The sequence below is a fragment of the Lepisosteus oculatus genome, chromosome 7, assembly GCF_040954835.1.
Source record: "Lepisosteus oculatus isolate fLepOcu1 chromosome 7, fLepOcu1.hap2, whole genome shotgun sequence".
Classification (NCBI taxonomy): Eukaryota; Metazoa; Chordata; class Actinopteri; order Semionotiformes; family Lepisosteidae; genus Lepisosteus; species Lepisosteus oculatus.
Window position 1 is genome coordinate 30,746,734 of NC_090702.1, and position 27,498 is coordinate 30,774,231.

At 35.4% G+C, this 27,498-nt stretch overlaps 1 protein-coding gene across 4 annotated transcripts in view; it reads right to left on the reverse strand.

Moving 5' to 3' along the window:
* cntn1b (contactin 1b) overlaps positions 1–27,498 on the reverse strand; it is a 109,084-nt gene that overhangs the window by 37,889 nt on the left and 43,697 nt on the right. For all 4 annotated transcript variants that reach the window (XM_015338989.2, XM_015338990.2, XM_015338992.2 and 1 more), the window contains 7 exons: positions 12,349–12,473; positions 5,844–5,970; positions 4,336–4,514; positions 3,226–3,321; positions 2,411–2,617; positions 1,739–1,838; positions 603–784 (listed from right to left, as the gene is read on the reverse strand). In XM_015338989.2, the coding sequence (XP_015194475.1) occupies positions 603–784; positions 1,739–1,838; positions 2,411–2,617; positions 3,226–3,321; positions 4,336–4,514; positions 5,844–5,970; positions 12,349–12,403 (946 nt within the window). In that variant the 5' untranslated portion in view covers positions 12,404–12,473. The remainder of the gene's footprint in view (positions 1–602; positions 785–1,738; positions 1,839–2,410; positions 2,618–3,225; positions 3,322–4,335; positions 4,515–5,843; positions 5,971–12,348; positions 12,474–27,498) is intronic.

Below are 27,498 nucleotides of genomic sequence, written 5' to 3' on the forward strand. Positions count from 1 at the left end.
ACTCTGGCACTCCAACATGCAGATTTTAAAAATAAATTATTTTGATTAATGGAGCATTTCCATATTCCAAATATTTTAATATGCATCTAGTACAATCATATACCTTTTAGTCAATGGAGTTACAGCTTTGAGGCATATACTGTGATGTGTGAAAACAGAAAAACAGCCTTATCCTAAATGGTGTTGGAAACTAAGAGACATCAAAACCTAGGACACCTACTGTACTGGCAAGATCCTTAATTTCATTATCTGGTTATGATAGAAATTAGGTTGGAAATATATGTATTGGTGGATGGTATTGTATTAATTTTTATATTTAGTTGTACAACAATTTATACAGTATGTTATATGGTACAACTGACACACAGTATGAATCAGAGATCAGAAATAAATATTTAGTTACACATCTTTTTCTTCAAGTATACCCATTGTTTTTTTATTTAGAAATGTGCACCTACCGTAATGACATGATATATCAGTATACATTTCACGAGTACTCAGTGTGCTGCAGATGTGATACAGAGTATTAAAGAAACATTTTTTAAATAAAATAATGAGTACAAGCTAAAATCAGAAATAACCATAATGAAAAGTGATCCTACCTTGGACATAGACTCTCACTCTGTAAATATCTTTTCCTTTGGAATTTAAGGCCTCACATTCATAAGCTCCTTCATCTTCAACTTGAACATTGTTGATCTGAAGAACTGCCCCAGACATACTGATTTCATGATTGCTTGGTAACTCAGCATCTACCTTTCTCCACCTGATTTCAGGAATAGGGCTAAGCAAATCAGACAATAAATTAACATCTCCATCTTTTCCTTTTTCATACATTCCATGCTGAGTTAACACAGGCTCTTTCACTCATTTTTAAAGTCAAAAGTAATTTCCAATATTGAGGACCTAGCATTTAGACCTACAATGGAATTAAATGGTCTGCTGAGATTCCATGAATCTTTGGTGAAAATCTTTCCTGCCCAGAAAAAGACACTTTTTATTTCTCCTACAAAAGTCAAAGACATAAACAGGCCACTTTTCAGTGACCAGAAAATATATAATATTTGAATATTTTGGTTACATGCTGTAAATGAATTAACACAATCATACATTGTATAAAGTGCACCAATCAAAAGGTTTTTTGGTGGGAAAATAAGTTTTGGTATTTGAAACAGTTCCAAACTGTACAGGCCAGCAGCTATATCACCCTGCAGCTCTCAACTGGCTACCCACTGAAGCTAAGCAGGGTTAAGCCTGGTCAGTACCTAGACGGGAGACCTTGTGGGAAGCTATGGTTGCTGCTAGAAGTGGTGTTGGTGGACCAGAGGGGGCGTCCACCCTGCGGTCTGTGTGGGTCATAAAGCTGGCTGGGACACTATACTGTAGTGGGTGCCGCCTTGCATATGAGATGCTAAACCAAGGTCCTGACTCTGAGTGGTAATTAAAAATCCCTGGGTATTTCTTGATAAAAATAGGAAACTATCCTGGTGTCCAGGGCAAATCTCCCCCCTTGGCATTTACCAATTGTGCCCATGTATGATTGGCTTGCCCTTGCCCTGCAAATGGACTGGCGCCCTGTCCAGGGTGTACCCTGCCTTGTGCTCGTTGCTTGTCAGGTAGGCTCCGGCTTCCCATGACACAGTATGGTATAAAGCCATACTATAAAGCGGTTTGGCAAATTACATGACAAACTGTACAGTTCTTTGAATTCAGAGTTTTCTGAAAATGTTTTACTTACTTTCCTAGTGCAAAGCATTCAAGTGATACATTTTGGCCAACCAATGCATAGGTGTCTGGAAACTTTACTCTTATATCTGCTGGATACTTTCGTACAGGGCCTTCCAATAGAAAGTAAAACAAAAAAATGGAAAAAGTAAGTAACGTTACATTTTACATTGTCCAATGTCTTTTAAAGCCTAAGTTAACTACTAAGCAAAAAATAATAATAATTTAGAAGAACTTGTAGCAATACAGATAAAGGAAAAAATCATTTATAAGATGAACTATGTCACAGGATAAAGAGATGAACAAAGAGTTCCTCAAAACCAAAGCTTTTCAATCCCTTTTCAAATGAACAGTTTTCAAAGTTAAAATACTGTTGCCTCTTTCTACAAGGGTTTGTATACTGTTCAGTTCATCAGATATCATCAGAGAGTGTTCAGCTGATGATTAGTAATTAATTTCACTAGAAAAGTTATTTAAACATATGCTGTAATACAAATAATACTTTACATAGTTTTGATATATTTTTTTCAAATTAAAAAAAATTCACAGTGATTTACAACAGATAGAAATGCTCAGTTTGATGATAAGAATGATTACAAATCTGTGTTTTGAATATATTGTCTGCAGACACCAACCTTCTGAAACAATACACACACACAAATGACAGATCAAAGTAAGTACTCACGTTCTGTTTGGGGAACCAAAGGAATGAAATTGCTGAAGACACTTTTTGTAATTGATGGATTGTGCACAAAACAGGAGTAATTGCCTTTGTCAGATGCCTCTACTTTTGAGATGTAAAGATTTCCAGTTCTCTGGGAGACAAATCTTCGCTTATCCAAAGGGATAAAAACAGGAAACTCATTCAGAATCCAACGATATGACAACTCATCTGAAAGAGTCAAAAAATATTATTTAATGTGTTTCTAAAGTTAGTTGCCTACTATAAATGTGTCCATTTTGATAACATAAACATTGACCACAGATAATTTACAGTGATATTAATGATGAGGAACACCCAATAATTAATCGATTCGTTTTTATTCTAAATGTGATGGATTATCTATTAAAATAAATTGTGTTATTGTGAACAAATGTAAAAAAAATTGTGATCTTTTTACATTTTGATGTAAATGGAACATTTCCAATTGCTGAAATCTTGATTCTATTCTCACTGAATCAAAGCGTCATTAGTAATCAAAACTGTTATAATAATAAACACAACTAGAGACTTTGAGTACAATGTTTATGCCTGTTTCATGCATACTGTATATTGTTTCCCTTAGACTTTTACACAGCAAAGTTTATGACAAATTATATATTTTAACTTTCTAGTGTGTAGTTTAAATTCCCAACAGGTCTCTGTGATTGCTCACAATAGGAGTCTTTTGATGAGACAATCTTGCAGTAAAATGCCAGCAATAAGGAGTTTCTGACCTCCCCACAATTCTGATGCATGTACATACTGTATAGTGTAAAAGTGATCTTGACAGTGACAACCTGGAAAGCGTGGTGGTGGAGCACACAGCAGGACAGCACCTTGTCCCTCCTTCACATATACTGCTTCACGCTCTTCTGTAGAGAATGGGTCCAGATCTAGACAGAAACCGAGAAACTCCGATATACTTACAGTACTTTGTAAAGTGAGAAACTTTTACTTGAGAAATAGTACATGTAAATTTCAAATAACAGAATAACGATTAAAATTAAAATGAAATTGGCGTTTTCAGCCTCAAAATGTATTTCTACACTTTGAATGATTAATGTGACTGAATGACAGTGTAACTAAAATCATACATAAAAAAATTGTATAAACAGAATCCAGAAAAACTACTGTACACTGTACCAATGGTAATATTAGCAAGGAATCATGTATTATGATAATCCCACATTTCAATTGTTTGTGTAATATCACTTAAATACTGGGACAATTTACATGCAATATTATGTAAAATCTGCAGGCTGCTACTTCATATTATTATTAAAGACAAAGCATAGTCAGTTAAAGTCAAATAGTCCTGTAATGTTATTATAGTTACATAAAAAAATCCCTTAAGACACCGAATACTTTAGACACTGAGGTGTTTTAACTGTAATTGAGATCCATATCCTCCTTTTTTCTAGAAGAGGATCACAATTATTTGTGCATTTGATTTAATTATTTTAATAAAATCCATAAGCCTATTTGTTAAATCTAAAATGTTATCTGTTAATGGAAGTCACAGTATATAGTATAACACCAGTACATTCTTTGTACTGTACATGACACATTCTTTCTTTCTCCTGTTGCTCAACCTGAGGTGGCTGGATAAGATTTCCCTTTTGGTTATTATCACTTTCAACTCTGTAGCAATCAAGAAGAAAATCTCATTAGAATTTACACCTTACCTGCAACTTAGGGAATTGCTGAATGCACTGTAAATGGCTACCATAGTTCAGCATTCAACACAAAATGAAATAAATTTGTGAAATAATTTTGAGTGCCACTGAACAAGTCCATCATGCAGTTTAATAGACATTAGGGACCCATGAAAATAATAGATTTCATATTTAATGTATTTCTGTGCACCAAACCAGAACCCAGGTTATGTGCATTCACATGTGACTTACATCCAAATGTGAGGGTGGCTTCTTTGCTGACAACTGTGCCAAATTCATTTTTTGCTATGCAGCTGTATTTTCCAGCGTCCTTGTTTCTGTCTGGTTTGTGAATCACGAGATTCCCTCCTAACATGCTATAATGTTCATCAGGCTCCAGTATTTTGATTTCCCAGCCATTATGTTTCCACCTAGGTGAAGAAAATCATTTACATGTCTCTTAATTATAAAATCATGGTCAGCTTATAACACCCATCCTAACTGAATAAAGATTAATTACATTGAAAATCAACTCAACCACCTGCCATCCATTTTAGCTTTTTGATACCTTAATACATAAAATCATCCAATTGCAACACAACACACAGGCGATGATTACACTTTAATTAGACCTTAGCATTACAAACTTCACATAGACTTATGATACACATTACGTCTGAATGGCAGTACAGTATATTCTGCGTAATCTGTATTCTTTTGCATTTTTTAAACCCAAAGTCTGAATGTCACAAAAAAAAACTTTGAAACAGCTGCTCACTTCATGTCGTCTACACAATTCGACAACCAGAATATAGCAGTTAAATGCTTGGAATCATGGAGTTAGGTTTGTTCAAAGGTACAGAACTTAAAGGCAGGATGTTGCTCTTGACCTACAAAGAATGACATACTGTATTTCTGTGCAAGGCACCCTTCTGCACATCTAAAGATAGACGCTTTTGCCCTTTATTGATATTGATAACATTCAAAAAGACGGCACCTCAGAGTGCATGGCAGGGAAAAAGGGCCAAGAAAAAGCAATCATGCAGCACTGGTCTGATGGATGGTAACATCATCATCTTCAAAGAACTTGACATTGTGTCTATTTATTTCTATATGCAGACCGATATCTTCTGAGACAGCACCTGCTCTGTCTGTCAAACAGTGTCCTGGCAGGCTTGCACCATCTGCCCTATCTATATTCCCCTCTTAATTCAACTGCTGAAGCAATTTATCTCTTCTCCACCTGATCTGAAGGGTGCTCTACTTCAATAGATCCTTTCTTACTGTATATATAAAGCACTCTGGGATCCCTGGGGAGGAAAGAGCTATACAAATCCAAGTCATTCATATTATTAAAATAGGCTTAAGGAACCATGCTCATCCCTACTTAAACTTGTCAAAAACCTTAAGTCCCAGGAGACTGTCATGAGGCAACATTAGAATTGAATGAAACTCCCCAAAATTGTATTCTCTAACTCTAGAAAAAGCCTTATTATTGAAAACAGAACACATATATTCATATTGTGCAAAATAAAAAAAAACTAATTAAAAACTGTCAAATACAGACATGTTCAGAATTCAGCTTTTATTTTGTAGTGCAATATTTTTATTCAAATATTTTTTTTTTTATTTCAAGTTCTAGTCTAATGTTGCTTTTTTCCCCCACGACATTTAACCCATCAATGCTGGTGGATATTGAGCACTTTTTTGTTGTGCAAGTAAAAAACAAGATCTTGCTAAAAATGTACAAAACATATTACTTGTAAGTGGCTGGTGGATTGGCACGTGCTCTGCAGTTCATAGAAATTTTAGCTTCAGGGGATTCCTCTGCGTAGACTGTATCAATTGGCTGTTCTTCAAACACTGGTCCATACCCTGTCCTTTCCTCTGTGGAAAAAGAAACACTGTCATTTAATCATTTATATATATTTCCTACAAAGAAGAAACTGTAGTGTAGTTACTAAAAAGTTACTATAAAGGCTTTTGATAGTAATAGAGTTGTTTTGGAAGTTACATTTACAGTACACTATAATTAGGTTTAATCCTGAAGGGAAAAATTGAATAGAGAAACTTATATGTATAAACTGTATTCAGGTTGGTAGCATTGATGCATTTCTGTGGAAAAAAAGTACAAATCTTGCACCACATTCAAGTTCACAATTTTTTTTAATAGAATAACACTGGAAAAAATATTCAGAATTAGAGGAAACACAATCAGACAGGAAGCTTGCTTCACCTGTGGGTAATCACCTCCCATGTCTCCTGGTGAATCAAGAGATGTGAGGTCTGATCGACTAGTGCTCTGGTTACAATTATAAAAGTTTTGCTGAGCCTCTGAAGTGCTTATTTTGTATTACACCATCTTGCACTCTGTTTGGATAACTGACCCTGCTGTGTTTTGATCTTGTCTCTCGGACTTACCCCTGGTGCTTTGAACTGTGATATATTTAAGTTACAAACCTTTCTGCTTCATCCCAACCTCAGTTTCTGTATTTCCTTTTTGTGCTTTCACACTGTGCCACCAGGCTTCAGGCCATGCCTGTTATGACCACGGATCAGGACTGGCACACCCTGCTGCCTGCTGTTTTGTCTATTGGGCCCCACACTCTTGATCATTTTATGCCACCTTAATCAGCAGTACCTACATCTATCACATTGCCAGTGCAATCATTTTCAGACTGTGGAGGCAAAAGCATTAAAAATTCAGAGAAGAAATTAGCCATGCATCAGCAGATGTCTCCAGCTCACTACCTGCATCAATATCATTATGAGTAATAGCTGAGATACTAAATTGAGATGATGGTAGAGTGGTTGAATGCTTTACTCCTTGATGAAATTTATGCCCTTGGCAGACAAGACAGAGGACAATATGTGTGAGATGTTTTGGTGGGCATTATACTCACTGTTACATTGTTGAAGCCAACCTACTGTATGGGGAGGTGGAAGTATATTAATGTGGTAAAGAATTTAATTGAACACAAGAACATCTTGTGCCTTACTGCTCAGCAATACACTCACAAAGACCTTGAGTCATCAGTTTTTCCATTCTTACAGGCCAACTCAGATGTGTTGAGATTCCAATAGAATGACTCAAGACCACTCAAGACCACTTAGAACTAAGATTATGACTAAAATTCAGGGGCAATCGTATGGGATTACAGTTATGATATTGACATTCCAGCATTTGAGTTGGAGCACATTTGACAGAGCTCTGTCAAAATAGGTATAAAATAGTAAACTACAAGTCAACATGTTTATTACCAGATTGAGCAATCAAAAAGAAGTTCAAATCAACTTATATTTGTTTATACAGAACAGACTTTCCACTTTATTTGCATGCTTTCAGGTTCTAAATCTGGTATTTAATTCTACAGTATATACTGTAAATACCTACAGGAAATTACAGGAGAATCTTCAGTAATAGGACCTGAAGAATTTAGAACTGTTGTAAAATTTGGCTACTTGTATATTAAGTTAGAAATTAAATTTGTTTAAGATGGGCTATCTGATTTTTTCTGACAATAGTTAGCGATGATTCTACAAGTCTCTCCCTCATAAAGTGTTCCTATTTAGATTTATATTTTTCTGTACCACTTCTGCTTCTTCACTGCAGAAGCAACTAAAATCATCACACTTTCCTTGTTGCTAAAATTATAATTGCATAAAAGGTTCAAAGGGAGATTATCCTGTAAAAGATAACACTATACCTTATGGGTACAAATTAAAAGAAAGGCCCTCCTACTAAGCAAGAAGACTGCAAAATCTGAGACTTTTCCTTATTAAAAAATGTTTTAAAAAAAGTTTCACCCTGATGTATTTTTCCTGTATTCCCTAATATACTGTACCATATGAGCTGCATAAGTAATATAGAATATATTATACATCTTTCTTTATTCTATACATATTTTATAAACTTAAATTTAATTAAGGCACAAGACATCCATTTTGTGGCAACTTTGTCTTAACTAGTGACACTCTCTTCTTCCATGGCTATGTTAATAAAACATTAGTAATTAGTGTTCTGTCTAAATTGTGATATGAGTATGAAAAATTGTGGCTCAAGAGCAGGTAAATGAAAAAAAAATTGCAGAAAATAATGGTCATGTTAATAATTGCATTAATTTACCAAACCAGTGGCATTACATTTTCAAATTAAGTTAGAATATAAAAAACAATAAGCTAAAATCCTTTAAATGCTAAAACATTATATTGACTAAGCTGTAGTGATCTTCCATAACTATGCTTTCAAAGTAAATAAACTGAAATTCCAGACATTTCTACATTATATACAGTAGTATCTCAATTAGCATAATAAGATATCTGTTTGGGATTGTATTTAAGATTACACTCTTTTTCCCTAACAGTATTTCCCCAGTCACAAATACTTGGACAGTACATATTCAAAATATTCACAACTATGTGTTGTAACGTGTTGTGTCAAACAAATAACAGTAATCCGGGTGTCCATTAAGCAGAAGTCTTCTTTATTACATATGCATATGGGAGCCTAGGTCTTGCAGGCCAGACTCAAAGAAGTATTAAAAAGAGTGGTATTTTTATACAGTAAAACCTGCCCATGAAGGATTTGACATTGGCTGTGCACTCAAGCAAGTCAAGCAAGTTCAGTCAAGCAAGTTCCTCATTGTTTTAGTAACTCTGCCAGGAACATATGACAGTTATGCCTTGCAACATAACATACATTGACAATTCAGCATAACCCAGCAACACCAGAACTACAGTACATACTGTTGCCTTTATAAATTTGGCAATATTGTGCCTGTTGTACAGTGTATATCTATCTGAAACAGGGAGAATGCTAACTATTTAGAGCATTTGGACATTCACTACTTATTAATTTAGATATCACTACTCATTCAGCTTATTTAAAGATTTAAGGTTAAATAATAATGTCATTTCTGTCAGATTATACTAAATATATTTTCACAGAAGCACAAGGTAAATTGTGAATAGAAATGTGAATAGCACCTTCTTTTGTAACTAGAAAGACAGTAAAACCCCTGCCTTTGTGAAACTGCAAACCTGCCTCCTGCCTATTCTCTGTCACCGTCCTCTCTGAATAAACCATCTATGGACCATTTCGCAACAGTACTTAAGCTCAGAAGTGGAATCACAAAATAAAAGCTGACTTTTGATCAACTTTAAGGGAAAAATTCATTTCATAAGCGGTGTTCTGAACTGGTTTTAATAGGTAATGAGTTGTGGATTACTTTCCCCTTCTTCAATTAGCCTCCTGATAAGTACCGACCAAGTGACATTTATTACTATTGGATTGTCAGTGCTGCTTGAAGGCATGTAAAAGAACAGATAGGCCCGTATCCCTCTATTTCATTCATGTTTATGCCCATTAGACTTCATTGAGTGAAAGTATGTTATAAATGAGTTATTCCTAGGGCAATAATGCATAAATGAGACCTCTCTAATTCCCAATTAATAACTCTGGAAGCTAGTTAAACAATCTAAAAATGCCAAGAGGGTGAAATTCTAAAACATAATAGTGTCCTCATTGCTAACTGGCTGGGGGCCACTGACAATTTGGACTTAAAATGGATTGGAAAATATATCTGAATTAATAGATGATGTTGGAAAGCATGATATTAATTAACATTATACTTAGGTTTGTAATCATAGCAAACAGTTATATGATCTTACAAGGTTTTTTTTTTAAATTGGAATACCCTACGGTATCTTTGTTTTACTTGCCTGGTAGAAGGGGTAGACTGGTACACTGACTTAAAACTGACCTGGTACTATTTCCTGTATCTGTTTTTAATTTCCTTGTGTTTGATTTTAAAAGTATTTTAATTTTGTAGATTGTAAAAGATGCATGACTGAGGTTTGCCTCATCAGACTAGGAGAAATATGGTCGGATATGCACAACTTCCGAAGAATAATATGAGACATCTTCAGAGGAAACCCACTTCATTATTTTCAGCAAGATGATATGATTCATTTTATGGTACGCTAAAGTTCAGCAGGACAAGAATGCATAAAAACAGAGTCAACAGACATCAATAAATCATAACTATCAGGGAGCTGTTTCAGTGCTAAGCATCTGTATGAATCCTGACAGAAAGAGTACATACAGCTTATTTGCAAATATATCTTGTTACTTGTTACTTAATTACAGTAACAGTAACAATAACAGTAACAGGTACTAACGACTTATTTCACCTACTCTGGGGAGGCGTTAACTCATGACCACGCCTCTCCTTCACTCTCATTAAACCTAGCTGTCTGCATCTACCTTTGCTCAGTATTGGGTTATAACTCTTGGGAAACACTTCAGAGCCCTTTTCCTGATGTAGTCTGCTTCCTGTTTTTTTCTGACTTTTGGATTGCCTTCTTTACATCGTAGTTTGGAACTTGACGATGGTATTGACGAACCGATTGCCTCTCTGTATTTTTTGGACTTTGAACACCCTTTTACGGCTTTCTTGTTTCCTCATCACCCACATAGGGTCCATCTTTAAACACTCACTGCTGTCAGTGTAACAGTTACAGTCAAAGTCACTCAGGAGAACCATGGTCAGTCATAAATGATCAATTAATCGAAATGACTCCAAATGTACTCAATAATTCAAAATATGCACACTTTATTCTTAAAAAATATATCCATAAATTATAACAATGTATATGTTGTTGCATATGAATTTCACTAGTTGTTGAATGAGACATTACAACGTTTGTTACAATGGAATTGTGATGTAGTCTACCTAAATCAGAAAGTGACACACTATGAAATCCTAATTGTGACTTAAATTAAGTGTAGCCGGACTGACATACTGTACGGAGCTCACTTCACAAGAAGGAAGACTTCTTGATTGATTGACTGATGGATTGACTCATTAATTGACTGACATGAAAAGGCAGATGTACTGTTTTGTTCTCAAACAGTTTTGGACTACTCTTGGGCTCACCTCCTGCCATATATCCAGGTTCTTAGGGATGATAAGATACTCACAGAGAATGAGAGACTAGAGACAAAGAAATTATTGTATTTGAGCTTTCCTCCGTAAAATGACCTTTATTTTGGGAAAATGGGAAACACTGAGATAGAAGAGGCTACTTATGAGGAAGATTTACCTGTTTTTTATTGACACTATGACATTATACAGTAGGTGTTTATTCCAGTACAGTATGCAGAAGTACAGTGGCTATGAGATGTTCTCAATTGAGTTTTTTTCTTATATACAAGACAATTCATAACTCCTTTATATCAAACCAAATTATTGTGTGAAATATCATCATATCTTACTTTATCAGGGTAATTAAATGTAAATTAAAAAATCCCGAAATATTTTTTCATAAATATAGCTTTATGGTCCCTTTGAAGCATTTTAAATTTAACGTGCAATTTGTGAAAGACTTTTGATAATTTCTGGTACTCTCTGTTTTTCTCTGACCATTGTTTTCGTGAATTGCATAGACTATTTGATTGAGAGTGGAAAATTAACTTAAATTCTGTACTCTCAGCTTCTCCAAGTGATTGCACAACTGTGCAATGTCATTGCAATGAAGCTCAAAGCAGTCTTCATGGTTCAGAGTGTGTTGTAATATATTGGTATATGGTATATATATATGGTATAGGTTTCAGGCTTCATTGTTCTGTTCCACCCCTTTCAAATCCTAAACTCCACCATTTTTCCTCTACTAGCCTGAAAAACTCCCAGTGTATATTCTTATCTATCAGTGGAGCCATCCCACAGGATTTAATTAACAAAGGAAGCAGTCTTTTCTTTTACAGACACCACTCATGGCCCTGGACATTTCATCATTCACAGGTAAATATCAGGTAGGTATTGTAGCTAAGGTCCCCTTTTCAGGCCATAAAGGCTCATGGGAGAATGGGGGGGCAAGGGTCACAATTTTTCTCAACCATCCGACACTGGAAGTGGAGGTGATGTGGTCAGCATCATACTCCGGCCAGCCTATAATCCCCGGAAGGTTTAGCCCCACATACTCATTTGGAAAGGAGGCTGAGTGGACCTGGAAGCTGTCTGGAAGGAATTAGAGCAAGCTACATCACTGAGCTACCACGGCTCCCAACATCATGTACTGTATATTTAACTTTATTTTTCAGTTTGAGAACAGTGAATAATACTGTATGTGGTAGGCCATTCTACATGCCTATACAGTTACAGTACAGTATGTAAGAAATAAGTAATTTCTAACCTGAAAGGAATTAAAATTAAAAATCACTGTCAAATTTAAAATAGCTTGCGACAGTACCGATATTTTACTTACCAGCATAAGAGAAATCGTATAAGAGAAAGAACAGGAACAAAGGCAGTTGTTGCATTTTTCCGTTAGAAAATGGCAAGGGCTGCACTGAAGAGTCACTAAAAAAATTGCTGGAAAGGCCTGGTTTTCTGCAAAAATAAAAAAATAAAAAACATGATTAATCACTAAGTTATAAATGAGTTTTACATTATTTTTTTAGGATACAAAATAATTCAAAAGCATCTGTCAGTGGGGTAAACAGAAAAGACAAAAAGAACACATAAATGCAGCACACCATTTTTGCAGTTGAAGAAACTGACAATGTCAGCAACAAAGTTCAGGTCTCAATAGTTTTGCATAATGCACTGAACAGTGTAGGAGGTTTTTTGGGGTTAGAGGTGACAGACAAACACTGTTTTGTCAGAGTACATTTTTGGGGTGTTAGGGAAACATAAAAATGTTAAAAAGCTTGTCGCTCAAACTGTTGATGGGGCCATTAAAATGGCATCAGAGGGTAATCAGGTGCAGACTTAAGTTAAAGAAGGCCCTTGAGGCTAAATTTACCTATTTTTACACCTGTAGACTGAAAGAAATACTCTCTCAGTCATGGGAATTTATTCCTGAGTGCAAAATCCATCTATCTATCCATTTTCTAACCACTTACTCCTGGTGAGGGTCATGGTGGTAATAGGCTGAGCAGGGCAGATCAGACTTCCCTTTCCCCAGCAACCTATCCTTGGATTTCCATGATATTGCAGGGGATTCCAGGAGAGATATAATCCCTCCAGCATGTCCTGGGTCTTCTCTTTGGGCTATACCCGGCATCCCTTCAGCAGGATGCACCCAGTGGGAACCGTCACCAAATGCCCAAACCACTTCACCTGGCTCTTATTGTTCCACAGGAGCATATTCTTATATTCTTCCAAGATTGCAGTGCTTCTCACTCTGTGACTGAGAGTATGCCCAGGAGAACTATAGAGAAACCTAATTTCTGCCTCTCGTACCCGTGATCTCACTATTTCTGTCACTACACATTGGCCATGGCCATAGTTGAGGATGAAGATGTAGATTGACCGGAAAACTGAGAGCTTTGTCTCAGCTCCCACTTCACTACAATGGTTTATTACAGTGTCTGCTTAACTGCAGCCGCAGCACCAATCCACTGGTCAATCTCACAATCCCCTGTACACTCACATGCAAACAAAACCCAAAGCCCCTTAAACTCCTCCACTTGGGGCATCTGTTCCCCACTCAGCCGGAGAGAGAAAGCCACTCTTTTCCAGGAAAGAACCATGACTTCAGATTTGGAGTGCCAACTGTGTCATACTCGGCTGCAAACCTCTCCAGTAAATTATCCACAAAGAGCGGAGATGCAACTCTCAGGTCCCCAAACTGCATACACTACAGACTTCAGATGTGCCTCGACATGAAAATCACAAACAGGAGAGGAGACAAGACACACACTTGGTGGAGTCTGACGGCCACCTTGAATGGACACAGTTTTACACTGAGAATGTCGATGCAACCCTCTCCACTAATACAGGGATGGGATGGCATGCAGCACCAGCCCTGGCAACCCATCCTTCTGAAACACCTTCCACAAGATACCCCTGGGTACATGGTTGAAGCCTTTTCAATGTACACAAAACATGTGTAGATAGGGGTGGCAAACTCCCATGCCCACTCAAATATCTGTGCGAGGACAAATAGTTGGAGAGTTAGAGTCTACTGCTCTAAAGCCAGGACGGAATCCTCCTGTATTTGATATCTGCAAAATATATTTCAAAACAGTGGATGGACTAGAAATAGTCATCTAGACTTCTTGATGAAGAAAGATGAATTCCGAGGGTAGTGCCCATAAAATAGATGTTAAATTCCCGACTGGTACAGACTAGGCTATTACTAATTTAATTTACAACATCAAATTTACAAATGAGAGCTCAATTCAACTACTGGCAAGTTGAATTTCCCAGCCTTGCTGGATTGCACAAGCTTTGTGGAAAAGTTAAAATCAGTTTAACGTCAACTAACTGAAGAGCCCATGTGAATATATAAATATTTTTAGGGACAGATCACCTGGACAGCTCCTTACATTTTTCCCATTATGTTTTGATGCAGAGGCAACAAAGCTACTGCAGTTAGTTCTCACCATACTAGCTCCTAAAACATAAATTGAACAAGAAATCTTTAATCAGACCAATCAGTGGCAGTTTTCATTCCTGGCACTTTTAAAACTTCAGCCCAAGAATGATCACAATGATATTTATCACAAACATATTTATCCAGAAAGTGATAATGGTGGACTTAATCTACAATTATCAATTATTTAATGTTACAGTTAATTCAGATTCAAATTATTACCAATTCTGAGATTACCAGATTACTGGTATAATTATAACAATGCCCAAGGCTGGAGTGTGGCAGTACACATCCATACACACTTCAATGTCAAATGTTTTGTCATTTAAATATTCTTACACATGAGTGGGTCTAAGAAATTCAACATAGGTGAAAAAATCATATACCATGACAAAAATACAGTTCTTAACCCTGTAAGTGAACCTAATGAAATTTCACTTTCTGAGGAATGTTCTGAAGCGTTAAAAATATTTTTAGAAATAATCAGTCTTCAGACATTGGAATATGAATAATATTTAATCTCTAAACCAGAAGATTATTTCAATCATGAAATTTCTTCAGACAGTAGCTGTACACAGCACAGTATATTTTATATGAAACTGAAAATTTTATTGCAAACAAAGACAAGCATCTCTAATATTAGCAAAAATGGAAGTCTTTCATGTTACCATTTTCTATCATCAAAGTAATTCAAAGCTTGTAAATACTGTCTGCATGTTTAAATGAGACAAAGATTATTTTTAAATTTACCAAATTTATTTTTTAAAAAGTCTTTGAGGCAAGCTGATTTAATTTTAGTAACAAATACTGATTGTAAATTTCTACATATTTATGTACTGTATATTTTTCTAAATATACTCCATTGGTACTTATCCAATAGCGTGTGTATATGTGTATATCTGCCTTTACCGCTACACTTTTCATTACCAAAAGCAACATTTTTTAAATCATTTCTCAAAATATCACAAATGCAAGTGATTTCCAATATCCTCTCAACACAACCATTGAGTTTGCTTTCAAAACACTGAAGATATTTTCTGAGAGAATCAACAAATTAATGATATACTGCTTACCTGCAAGACTTCATAAACATACAGAACAAAGTGTGAATTCCATATATTTTTACCAGAAAAACACAGCACCTTGAACATAAGAAAAATCTTCTCTCAGCTTCAGAGTGGAATTTTTGGGAAGCATGTCTGGTGAATCAATTCTTAGACGCTTCAAAGCAGATCAATAATTTATCAATTCTCCAGCAAAATGCAATTGCAAAAGCAAAAACTCATAAAACCAGACACGCTTACCTTGCAGCAGCAAAAAATTCATGTTTACAACATGAAATTTCAGAAAAAGACATAGAAAGGCCATTTCTGGGGAAGGAAAGTGGCTAACAACATAATTCTTTTCTTGTTTATTTTCAAATGAACCAGCTATGGAAACAGCTCATATACAGTAATAATAATCATCATCATCATCCTTATACTTATACAGTGCTTCTGGGGACTCCCCTCATTAACATCAATGTGTAGTGTCCACCTGGGTGATATTACAGCAGCCAAAGTACACCTGTACACTCACCATATAGTACACCATCTATCAGTGGGGAGGAGAACAATGAAGTAATGAAGTCAATTCATAGATGGGGATTATTAGGAGGCATTGATTGATAAAGACCAATGGGAAATGTGGCCAAGAGGCTAGGGTAACACCCCTATAATTTCAAGAAACTTCCTTGGATGTTTAATGACCTTTGTTTTACATCTCACCCAAAGGATGGCACCTTTTTATAGTAGAGCGTCCCAGTCATTATACTGGGGCATTAGGACCCACACAGACCACGGGGTGAGATCTCTCTACTGGTTCCAGCAGCATCATTAGCTTTCCCAGGAGGTGTCCCATTCAGTACTGGCCAGGCTCACACCTGTTTAGCTTCAATGGGTTGCCAGTTGTACGCTACAGGGTGATATAGCTGCTGGCTCTATCTAATTGGTAGAAATAGCTGACGTTAAGCAAATTCTAAACATTCAGGGACTTAAACCCTCCTCTCTACAGAGTGCATGCATATAATTTTTTTTAATTTGTTTCTCAAAAGTCCTGTACATACCATAAAGTGCAAAAACAATTAAAAAGTTTTAAAACACACTATTTAACTGCAAGCAGTATAAAAAGCCTTTCTAGGACCTGCAGTAGTGAAATAGTAAAAATAGTACATAATTTATTATTTTCTTTATTTTTTATTGTTTTACATTTTTGGGGAAGGCAGAGAAAACCTATACAGTATTTGTTCAATCACTATCAAATTTTTATCCACTCAACTTTTATCCTTTAGAGAAGACCTAGAAAGAGAAATGTACATCCTATAGTAGGTGTCCCACAACTTGAGAAATTAACGTCTGAAGAAAGGCAATAACATTAGCTTGTTGTTTTTTTCCTGTTTTTTGTCTTTCATATTTCTAATGTGTGTACCTAAGGTAATGTGTGTACCTAGTAAGAAATATAAAATATTAAGGTTCAGGATGTCTAAGGGGTTTCCTTGAATTGAAGATCCTTATCATGTCTGTATGGCGTATACTTTCGAGGACAATTCAAGATACTAAAGGGTACCTCCATTCCAAGAGGACATTGAATTTGTTTTCCATTTGGGGGAGTGTGTGTATTAAAGAAAATGCATCTTCTCAGTCACAAATATATACTAGCTAAATATACTGTTTGAGCTTTGCAGCTGGAGAGGAACACAGTGGGGATTTCATCTTCACACTGCTGGTATCCTAGCAACACCTTTTGAAAAAGAGCTGCTGTGTTTCACTATGGCCTTACAAAAACATGAATAAACAATAAAAAATAGAATAGATTATTCTTGAAAAGCACTCAATGTTTCTGTTTTTGTTCCTTTTTTAAAATGTAAAACAGTCACCAAGGAAGACAACATTCAATTACTCTAGACTCCATTTTCTAATATAATAGTAAAACAATGCAACATAATATAAAAAATATGAAACAAAATACTTAGTATACTTCTACTCTAATGTCCACCACAGATCAATGATGGACAATTCCAAAATTTTTAATCAAGCAAACTCAGGACAACAAAATGACTCAGCAATAAATGTCTCACTTTCACCAAAGAATTTAATGGATATAAAGATTTAAGTTTTCACAACGGAAACCCACTGCTTCCTCACCAAGAAGGTTTAATGACTTCAATCTCTGTATTTTAGATTGAGTTAATAACGTAAGATTAGAGTTGGAAACATGATGGAAGGAGTTTTTCTCATTACAGGCACAGAAAACAACACAAAAGTAATCTCTAGGGTAGCTTTTCTAGGGTCTGAAACAGCACTGGTCTCAGTTGATGGTTTGCAAAAAACCAATATATTCTGCCCTGCTTGCATACAAAATAATAACAATCCTCAAAAAAACGTCTTGTTTCTACTTGTGGTAGAGACATACCCACATACTGTAGGGCACTATTTTTACTGAAGATTGCAGGAGAGCCACACCTCATGATGCCTGTACAATTAAAAATTGTCAAAAATAAAGAGCAAAACAACTTCAGTAATATTTAGTCTTGAACATCACTAAGAATACCACTACTGTGAATATGTAGATATTTAGTTTAATCAGGTTTTTAACATTGCCCACACCATACACTTCCTTTGCTTTGCCATGGGTCGTCATAATTTGAAGTGTGCTTTACCATGTAGTTGAGATGATTTCATGGTGCTTAAAAACACCATAGGAAACCTTCATAGGAATTGCGTGTTATTTTCTTTCAATCCTTGTGAAAATTCACCAGTGTGTCCACTTCTCAGTTCTCACCAATTCCAATTCCATGTTTGGGAAAAGCTGCCATCTCCTAAAATAAGCCTGTTGATCAAATTCTCACAGCTTGTAAAAATGTGTTGCCTTTCACAATGTAGTGTCAGTGGCACGAGAATGTGTTAAAATAAGACATCTTGCTTTGTAGTTTTAGAATCTTTATTAGCATGGGTGTCTATTTCTTATTTAAGTTTAAGTACAATCTAGTACTTACAGTAATTCTGCCACAGTTAATGCATGTTTATGAAAAACTAAAGGTCTATCTCTTAGCTTCAACCACACAAAACTATTATACATAAGAAAAAGGATGTACTTTTACGATCATGCACAGATCTTTATCACTATTTCTGGTATAACTGTAACTTAAACAAAATAACCTCATTCATGACACCATGCTGCTCCAAGGCATCAGTGAAAAAAGATAAGGGAAAAAAGATTTTTGGCTTATACTGCTGGGTAAAGATAAGAAATAAGACAGGATATTTGAAAAATGTCATACAACCTCAGTAGAGCAAAGGACAGAAAAGTAAATAAGGTTCAGTATACAGAATTCAGTATAGGAATTTACATTAAGTGTATAAGATATGAAAAGGCAGAAATTTGACTGGGATGATTTGGAACTTTTGCTTAAACAGGGAGATATACCGTATATAGAGCCCGTGCTTAACGTCTGCCACATTTCTGAATTTGCAAAAACATCTTTAGCTTGATTTAATAATCTAACACTCTTTGACTGTGCTATTGTTTGAAGGACTGTCCGGTAAAGTGGTAGCTAATCTGGACAACAGGCTTGGTTTATTCTTGAAAATAGGGCACAACAGAAGAAATAAAAGTATAAATGTAAAATACATGTAATGTAAAATATTGTTAAAGTACTGACCACTTCTTCATTGCTTGACAATGTTTAAATAAAAGAGTGCACATACCACGACACAATACATATTTACAAAAAAGTTATATACAGTCAAATTAGATAGATATACAATATATCAGGAAATACAAATATAATAAAACAATTCATGAGAACTTGTATACAACATATAAAAGCAGGTTAAAGCAGGTCTAAAAGACACAAATATCAATGGTGCCCTACAGCAAGGTAGGGGATTGCAGGGGTAGGGGATTGCTTGCAAAGGTTTTTGCTTGTGTTTCATATGCTTTAGTGAATTTTAAACAGTATATTTAAGACACAAGAAATACACATATTGGAACAATTTTCATTGTTCCAAATACCCTTCCAAAAAAAAATAAATGATTTTTTAGTATTGTTGGGGATTAAAAAAGTCATTCATAATTTAATGGACAATCTGCCTTAATACATACCCCATGCCCCTTCATAGTTCATTAAACTAAGGGTTTACTGTATTTTATATCTGGAGTCTTGTTCCTTTAGCACTGAATTATACTATTGTAGTGCTCTTGGGTTCACGTGGGTATGCGCCCTCACCACTGCCACCTCAGGTCAGCCCCCCACCGATGGGGACTTGAACCGGGGCCTCCGGCATCACTCAACAGGGACCCAGCCACTTGAGCTAAAGGGAAACCTCCTAAAGGGAAGCCCGATGGCTGCGGTCCCTGCTATTCACAGGGAAGGGTGGTGACGTCACCACGCTGGTAAGCTGGCTCGAACAACCTGCAATATGCGTATGCGTTACACTATCATGAATTTACCCTAGTAACTTTAGTAATTTGTTTTAAAGTGAAAATGATCTCTTGCATAAAAGTTCTCAATGAAAGCTAAATTAGCTTTGAAAAAGAAAGATGTAATATGACATTAAACAACACATGAAACTGCAGAAACATTAATGCAAAGAATACTGTACATTTCTGCTTCCAATGACACCCATCTCTCATTTAGTTCCCAATATCATAAACGTAACCTCAATACAGTGTAGGCAAATTTTGGAACTCTACTAATAGTTCTTTAATGTTGATATATCAGTTTGCCTCAAAAAGACTGCAGGTATATTAATTAACAGTGTGGTGACATTTCTTTATTTGTTAGAAACAAATTCTAATTTAATCATTCAATTGTTTAATATTAGCTGCTTCCCCTACATATCCTCATAATCAGTTTATTGCTTGTTTTAATTTACCTTAAGACATTTAGCATTTTTGTACACAGTATGCATGTGGAAATAATATAATACAGACTTTTTACTCCGCATAATTTTCTGTACAAAAAAGTAAAGAACTACAATTGCCATCTGTCCTGGGATGTGTTTTTTCCCCAACGGAACTGCTAAATCAGTCCATTGTGAAAATAATCTGGAGTCTGAAAGCGCTTCACAGGAAAAGCAGTAGTCTAAGAAGCTAAAAATCAACTGTGTTTAGATACAGTTCGTATATCCTATTCCATACCCTTTTTTCCACGAGTAAAGGATCTGTAATCAGTTGTTAAAGCGAAGATATGATTTCTTAGTTATGTGATATCCTGTTGTATTTTTAGTTATGATCATTGATTGATATAGTTTACACTATTCCCAAAAAATGTTTCTAAATAAAGATCCATCTAAATCAAAATAAAACATGAAGGGAAGCATACAGAACCAGAATCACATCACTTCTGTACACAATTCACCATCAAAATTCAGAGCAGTGTGCAGCTGTTGCTTACTTAAACTCTTTTTAGTTAAGAAAACTGTCTTTTCTTGGAATGATTAGAACATGCATGAGCCAAAATGATAAGAGGACCAGGGAAAAACAAATATGGTAAATACATGTTATGAAATAGCTGGGAATATATATACAGTGCCTTCCAAAAGTATTCAGATCCTTGCACATTTTTCACATTTTGTTACTTTAAAGTCTGCAGTCTTGACACTTTGAAGAATCAATTAATATTTGCTATATATAAATATTCTCTCTGTAAGGACCTTCAGTCAGGTAGTGAATTTCAATCAGTGATTCAACCAGTGCAGTATAACAACGCCTGTAAAAACGTTATCTCTGTCAGTGGAGCATCTGGTTTACTGTAATACCAAGAACAGTCTCTCCAATAACAAATTTCAAAACAACATAATGCCTTTAGGAACAGTTTACCATTGCCCATAAATTTATGAGCCCATCCGTCTTACTAAAACACAGGAAGACTTTCAGGATGTCTAGGTTTAAGGAATTGAATGCTGATTGTAGCAAAAATGATAATACATGCATTGTAGTTAAAATTCTATAATGAATTTCTGAAAATGAAAGGATTATATTGGTTGACATGCTATGACAAATCCCCTTTTATTAATGCATCAATTAAAAAAAACAATTATTTTAGAGTAATGACATTTAAATCTGTCAAGCTCTGTTTTGTTCATATAAAATCTAAACTGCATAAGTACTGGAAAAAATGATTTATTGTTTTATTGGGGATAGCACAGTGGCACAGTAGTTAGCACTGCTTCTACTGGGGCCCTGGGTTCAAATCTGTGTGGAGTTTGAATCTTCCTGAGTTTGAATGGGTTTCCTCTGGATGCTCCAGTTTCCACCCACAGTTCAAAGACATTATGTTAATTTAATTGGCTACTGTAAAATAGTCCGTAGTGCGAGTACTGTATGTCTGAGTGTTCCCTACGATACTGTAATGCATACGGCTGACATTGCAGGTTGTTCGAACCGGCTTACCAACGCGGTGACGTCACCGCCCTTCCCTGTGAATAGCAGGGACCGCAGCTGTCGGGCTGACGGGAGATTTCCCTTTGGCTCAAGAGGCTGGGTCCCTGTTGAGTGACGCCGGAAGCTCAGGTTCAAGTCCCCAGCAGCTGGGGGTTGACCTGAGGTGGCAGCAGTGAGGGTGCATACCCACACGAACCCGAGAGTGCAACAATACAATGACTCATGGACTCCAGTACTTTTGAAAAATGCTGTATCTGTATTCCACCATGTAATGAAAGGCTTATCTGGTTCTTATCAGAAAGAAATACCAGCTGGCTCAGGACAAGGTGGACGGAATCTCAATGGTGGTAGAGGGAATAGAAGAAAAGCAACATCAATGGCAGGATGGGATGCCTCAGATAGATAGGTACTTTATTGATCCCGTGAGGGAAATTGCAGTGCAACAGCAGCTTAACACAGACAACACAGCCACAGTGTAACCAATGATACAATAATAATAATACAATACATACAATACAATCAGTACAGTGAGAAGTGCACTAAGAAGAGTTACTCACAGTCCAGAACACACAAAGAACAAACCAGAACAGAACAGTACACAAAAAAGTCGTATTGCACAATATGACTATAAATATAAATGTACTGCACAGGTCCCTGGCACATATTGCACAAAAACGGTTGTAAACGGGAAAAGAAAAAGAACAGATGTATCAGTTTACTGTTCAGTCCAGAAACAGGTCACTGTTAATGTTGCCCCTGCCCAGATGCAAGGTGGATGAGTTATACAAAGGTACTTTGTACTGTATTGGTACAGCTGTGTGAGGGACAGAAGGCAGTGATCCTGAAATGCAAGGATCAGTGCTATGCTAGACCATCCTGAGGCATTATAGGCTACTTAAAGACAGCAGGTATCCCCACCCAAGTGAACTGCCATCCCCGGTCAGTGAGGATAGGCGTGATACTGATATGGTTGGCTGAGTGCAAACTTGCTGATGTCTGGAGCCAGCATTACACATCGGCCATTACAGCTAGGCCTAGATGTGGAAGTCAATAGGAGGTAAACAGAGAGGTATTCTACAGCGGATCATAATCTTTATTTGTCTCCAATGGACTTTATATTGGTGAAAGCTAAGCTGTTTAACGGGAGGAGGGATATATCATACTGTAACATCAGGCTTCCTTCAATAATGCTTGGTATCTGTCTTTTAAATCTATTTTATTTAACCTTGCATTGCACTTCTATTGTAGCTTGTGCAAGCCTCATTTTTTACTTTATGAACTTGTCATATTGTACATACATGCCTAATGCCTGCCTAATGTGCATTTCATATATGTATTATATATATGCTGCAACAAATGAAAATCCATTTAATACTAGGTGAGATGATGAAGTAAAGGGTGATACTTCTAATGCATCGAGAATGTGAAATTAACCAACCAAGCAAGCATCAAAAATACTTTTATACACAATTATCCAAAAGATTTACGATGTAGACGTCAAGATTAATTATTCTGTTTTAGTTAAACACAGTGAAAAGCTTAAGTATAGGGACAGTGAAATGCCATTTCACATTTTTGCGGTGTACAGTAATTTGTATTTCAGATAAAAAAGGTATTATTTTTCATACATCTACAGTATAACCATGTTGGAACTAGCATGTTTTTGTATTAATGCCCTCCATTTTTAGGTCAGTATACCGTCCATATTGTGACAATACTAAACTGAAATTTTAACTGCCTTAACACTTCATTAAACCTACAGTATAATACTGGAGTTACCAATTTCTCTATTAAAGCACTAACTGTTAGAAAAACTTGAAATACTTAAAATACTACCATTTGTCTGGTTGTTTGGTCTGTTGTTTGCTTGTTTTTACATACATATACGTAACAGCGTGAGTTAAGGAATTAAGGAATAGTATAAAATGCCTGCTGATGATAAATGTTGTTGATAAATGTTTAAACATTACTAAAATATTTATTTAAGCAATATTTGCATACCAAAAAACGGCAAGACTAGCCTCTCATTAGGCTGAAAATTATGACACAACTATGCAGGTAAACCATTGTAGAACTACGTTCAGAAATGGTTAAGTGCAGAAATACAGTAACACTTAAGGAAATATTCCAAGAAAAAACTGATAAATGCAAAAAAGAAGCAAGTAAATTTTCTTACCTGAAGATTTTAGAGATGCAAGATATTAACAATGATATGTTCTAGGTAGGAATTCAGCTTACTAGTCTTCCCCATTTCCATTTTTTAAGAAGGACATTTTCTTATACCAGTCCTAAATCATGCTCAGTTATTATTATCATTAAAATCACAAATTAATTTTATTTTAATGTAATCCAGCTGAAGAGAAATCATTGTATCTGTGTAAGAGCAGAGAACCGCAATGCAAATGTTCCATCTCAAAAAGACTACTGAGAGCTCCAGTGATTGACTGGATCCTTTTAAATGATAAGGGAAAGATCTAAGCTTTCAAAACTACAGAGTCACACTCTTGGCAGTGGTCCAGCCCTTGAAAGCAGCCTCTGAAGAGTATGAACACCTTTGCAACTAAGAAGTGGACATATATCAACTATATGCCACTACAGTTTGAGTTGCAATCAAAATGTTTGTTCTAAGACTTCAACTTTTTTCTGCAGTACCTACTGTATGTTGTGGAAACAACATTCAGAAATACTATTTTTATCTGTGCGAAAAAAACCCAACAGATTCTGTCATATGGGGGTGAGGAGTTAAAAACTATATATATATAAAAAAATACAGTACTGCTCCAGAATACTCTCTAATTTCAGTGCTGAAGTAATATACAGTACTCTTGAGCCTGAAGTACAACACTTTCTTTTCCTGTTTAACTAGTTTCTCTTCCAGATAATTCTAGTGTGCAACTACTGATTCTTAGAAAAAATAAACATAAAACACTTAATTATATGTTTCATTGAATATGACATGGATTAAAAACAACAAAATAAATGCTTCTTTTTATGTAGCCCATGTTACAATAACTGACTCTTCAATTAAATATAAATGACTAATTGGGTTCCCAAATTGATTTTTCCATTCCGGTAGAAATCCTCATTCAAAGCACATATACTGTACATATTGATGGCTTCATATACTTCATATTGATGATAATAAACATGGGCTTAAAAGGGTAATAGGAAAAAAGAGGAAAGAAAACACAACGTTTCAGCTGTGGAGCCTTTTTCAGGTGTTAATAGGATAATAGCAACTTTTATGTGACATATAACAATATACATTACAGGAAATATTTATCATACAAAAACAGTATATTATAACAAACATACATTTATATTTACACATACCAATTTCATTTCAATTATTAAAATTTAAAAACTTAAAAGAAGTTCTGATCAATCTTTAGCTAACATTCCAATGAATATATACTCTCACTATTTGCATTTAGCTTTAATTACACTTTGCGGTTAAAGTGGTCAATTGTGAATTATTGGGCTGTGTTGAAACCAGCTTGATGAAACCACCAAATTTTCAATTACTATATATACATAGATATTATACCAGACAGTACTTAATTATTAAATAACATTAACTGGGCTGTAGCCAGTTTCCATTAAGCACTTCAGCCAAGCCAGTCAGCATTCCCATATTTCTTAATGTATCCGGTAGTTTCAAGTGTCCCCTCTCTTTTTGGATGGAGCTCAGAATTGAAGGTCACTTTTTAGAATGTTATAATAGTGTTGTAAATCTTTTAAGAAATGTCCTGAAGCATTTTAAAACCCATGGTGATTATGAATAGAGTGAGAAGACTAAATATTTTACCAAACTGGATTTTTCACTGTGTTTTTTGTCTCTGTGTATTTGTTCAGCTAACAAAAGAGGTTAAAATATTAGAATTGCCATTGGAGGAAGTCTCATTTATGGGTAACTGTGGGCATCAGCCATTCGGTTTACTTGTGAAATCTGTCTTGATTGCTTTCATACTGCTTGAATTTGAAGGGGGAGAAAGTTCTCCTCAATCAAGCCAAGAACCTTTTCAGGGGAATCATAGTTCCTTCATTTGGAAGGCACTCTGATCCAAACCCTGATTTCCGAACTGCCAAAATGAGCTGGACTTGGGTGTCGAATGAACTAAAATGTGGATTAATTTGGATTATGCTCTCCAAATTAACTAGTGTGAAAGAGAATGGAATTTATCTTTATTAGATGACCACATTTTCTTTCTCAAGCAATGGTTATCTCCTTCACATAATTAGCGGACACAAGTAACACACTGTTTACTCTGCAATCATGAGTTTCTAATTTGTTAATTTACCTGATATCAGATATTTGATATCAGATATATCATGTGGGACTACAGAATAGTTAATAGCCATAAATATGTTTCATTTACAGTATATGGACCCAGGGTAGTAGGGAATAAGCTTCTTTAAACTCCACCCTAAGTTCTTGATGGGGGAAAGCATGGCAGTATTCAAGAATTTTGAGAGCCTCCGTTCCCTTCTTTCAGTGGAAAAATGGGGACTCTACATTTATTCTAAACACACTGAAATATGTTTGAATATTGTAAAAACAACTGAGTGACACTGTATGTTATTTGAACACAGCAAGACTATTTCCAGAGACTAAGTTTTAAAATAAGTGTTAAAATATGTTCTCAAGGAGCAGCACCTTAGCCCTACACTCATCCTTTCAATTTCTTTTGAACAAAGAAAAATCTAAGCAGCACATTATTGCTGATCTAGTCTTTTTTGTTAATTAGGAAATGGATTTCAGTCTATCAAAAACCAATTTCATATAGGTCTAAAGCAAAAGGGACAGGATGTAACTTTGAACCTAAAAGAGATCTATTCTTCCTTTCTTTTCAGATTTTACATATCATTACAATGACATGGAAAAGGTTGAATATTGCTCATAAAACAGATAATGAGTAACTTTAAACAGTGTTGTTTGTTAGAAATGTGATATTTTCATAGTAACTATGATATTAAAAAGACACTAATTGGAATAAATATTCACCTGGATAAGAGGAACTTTTATTATATATATTAAATTATATATATAATATTATATATAAATAGAACACATACAGTATCAGTATAATCTAAAACCATGTTTCTATATTCTGACTGTAACTGTGATACAGTATATTTTATGGACTGAACTTAAACACTGCTGCTTAAAAAATGCCTAGGGTCTCCAGTTGCTTCAATTTAAGACTCATTTAAAGATAATCCAGGTTTACTAATATCTAATGACTAACTAATGTCATACAGGATAACTAAAAAGTACTAAAGTATTGATTTGGGTAATACTGTAATGTTTAACTTATGTTTTACAGTTTTTTTTAATTATACACCCAGGGTAGCAGGCCATATGTTTTAAAGTCCTTAATTTCCAATTCCAATTATTGACTTGCAAAACCAGCATTAATTTTTCATAGTGGCTCCAATGTGTTTTCAATTGTTGTATCTTTTTCACTCCAGGGACTCCTATATTAATGATTTACTTGTAGATACTGCTCCTCAACTTTACTGACTCAGCAATGATTTCCAGACATTGTAGGACTGAACGTGGCATACCAAATACTTGAAACACCAAATGCAATATTTTTTTTTTCAAAT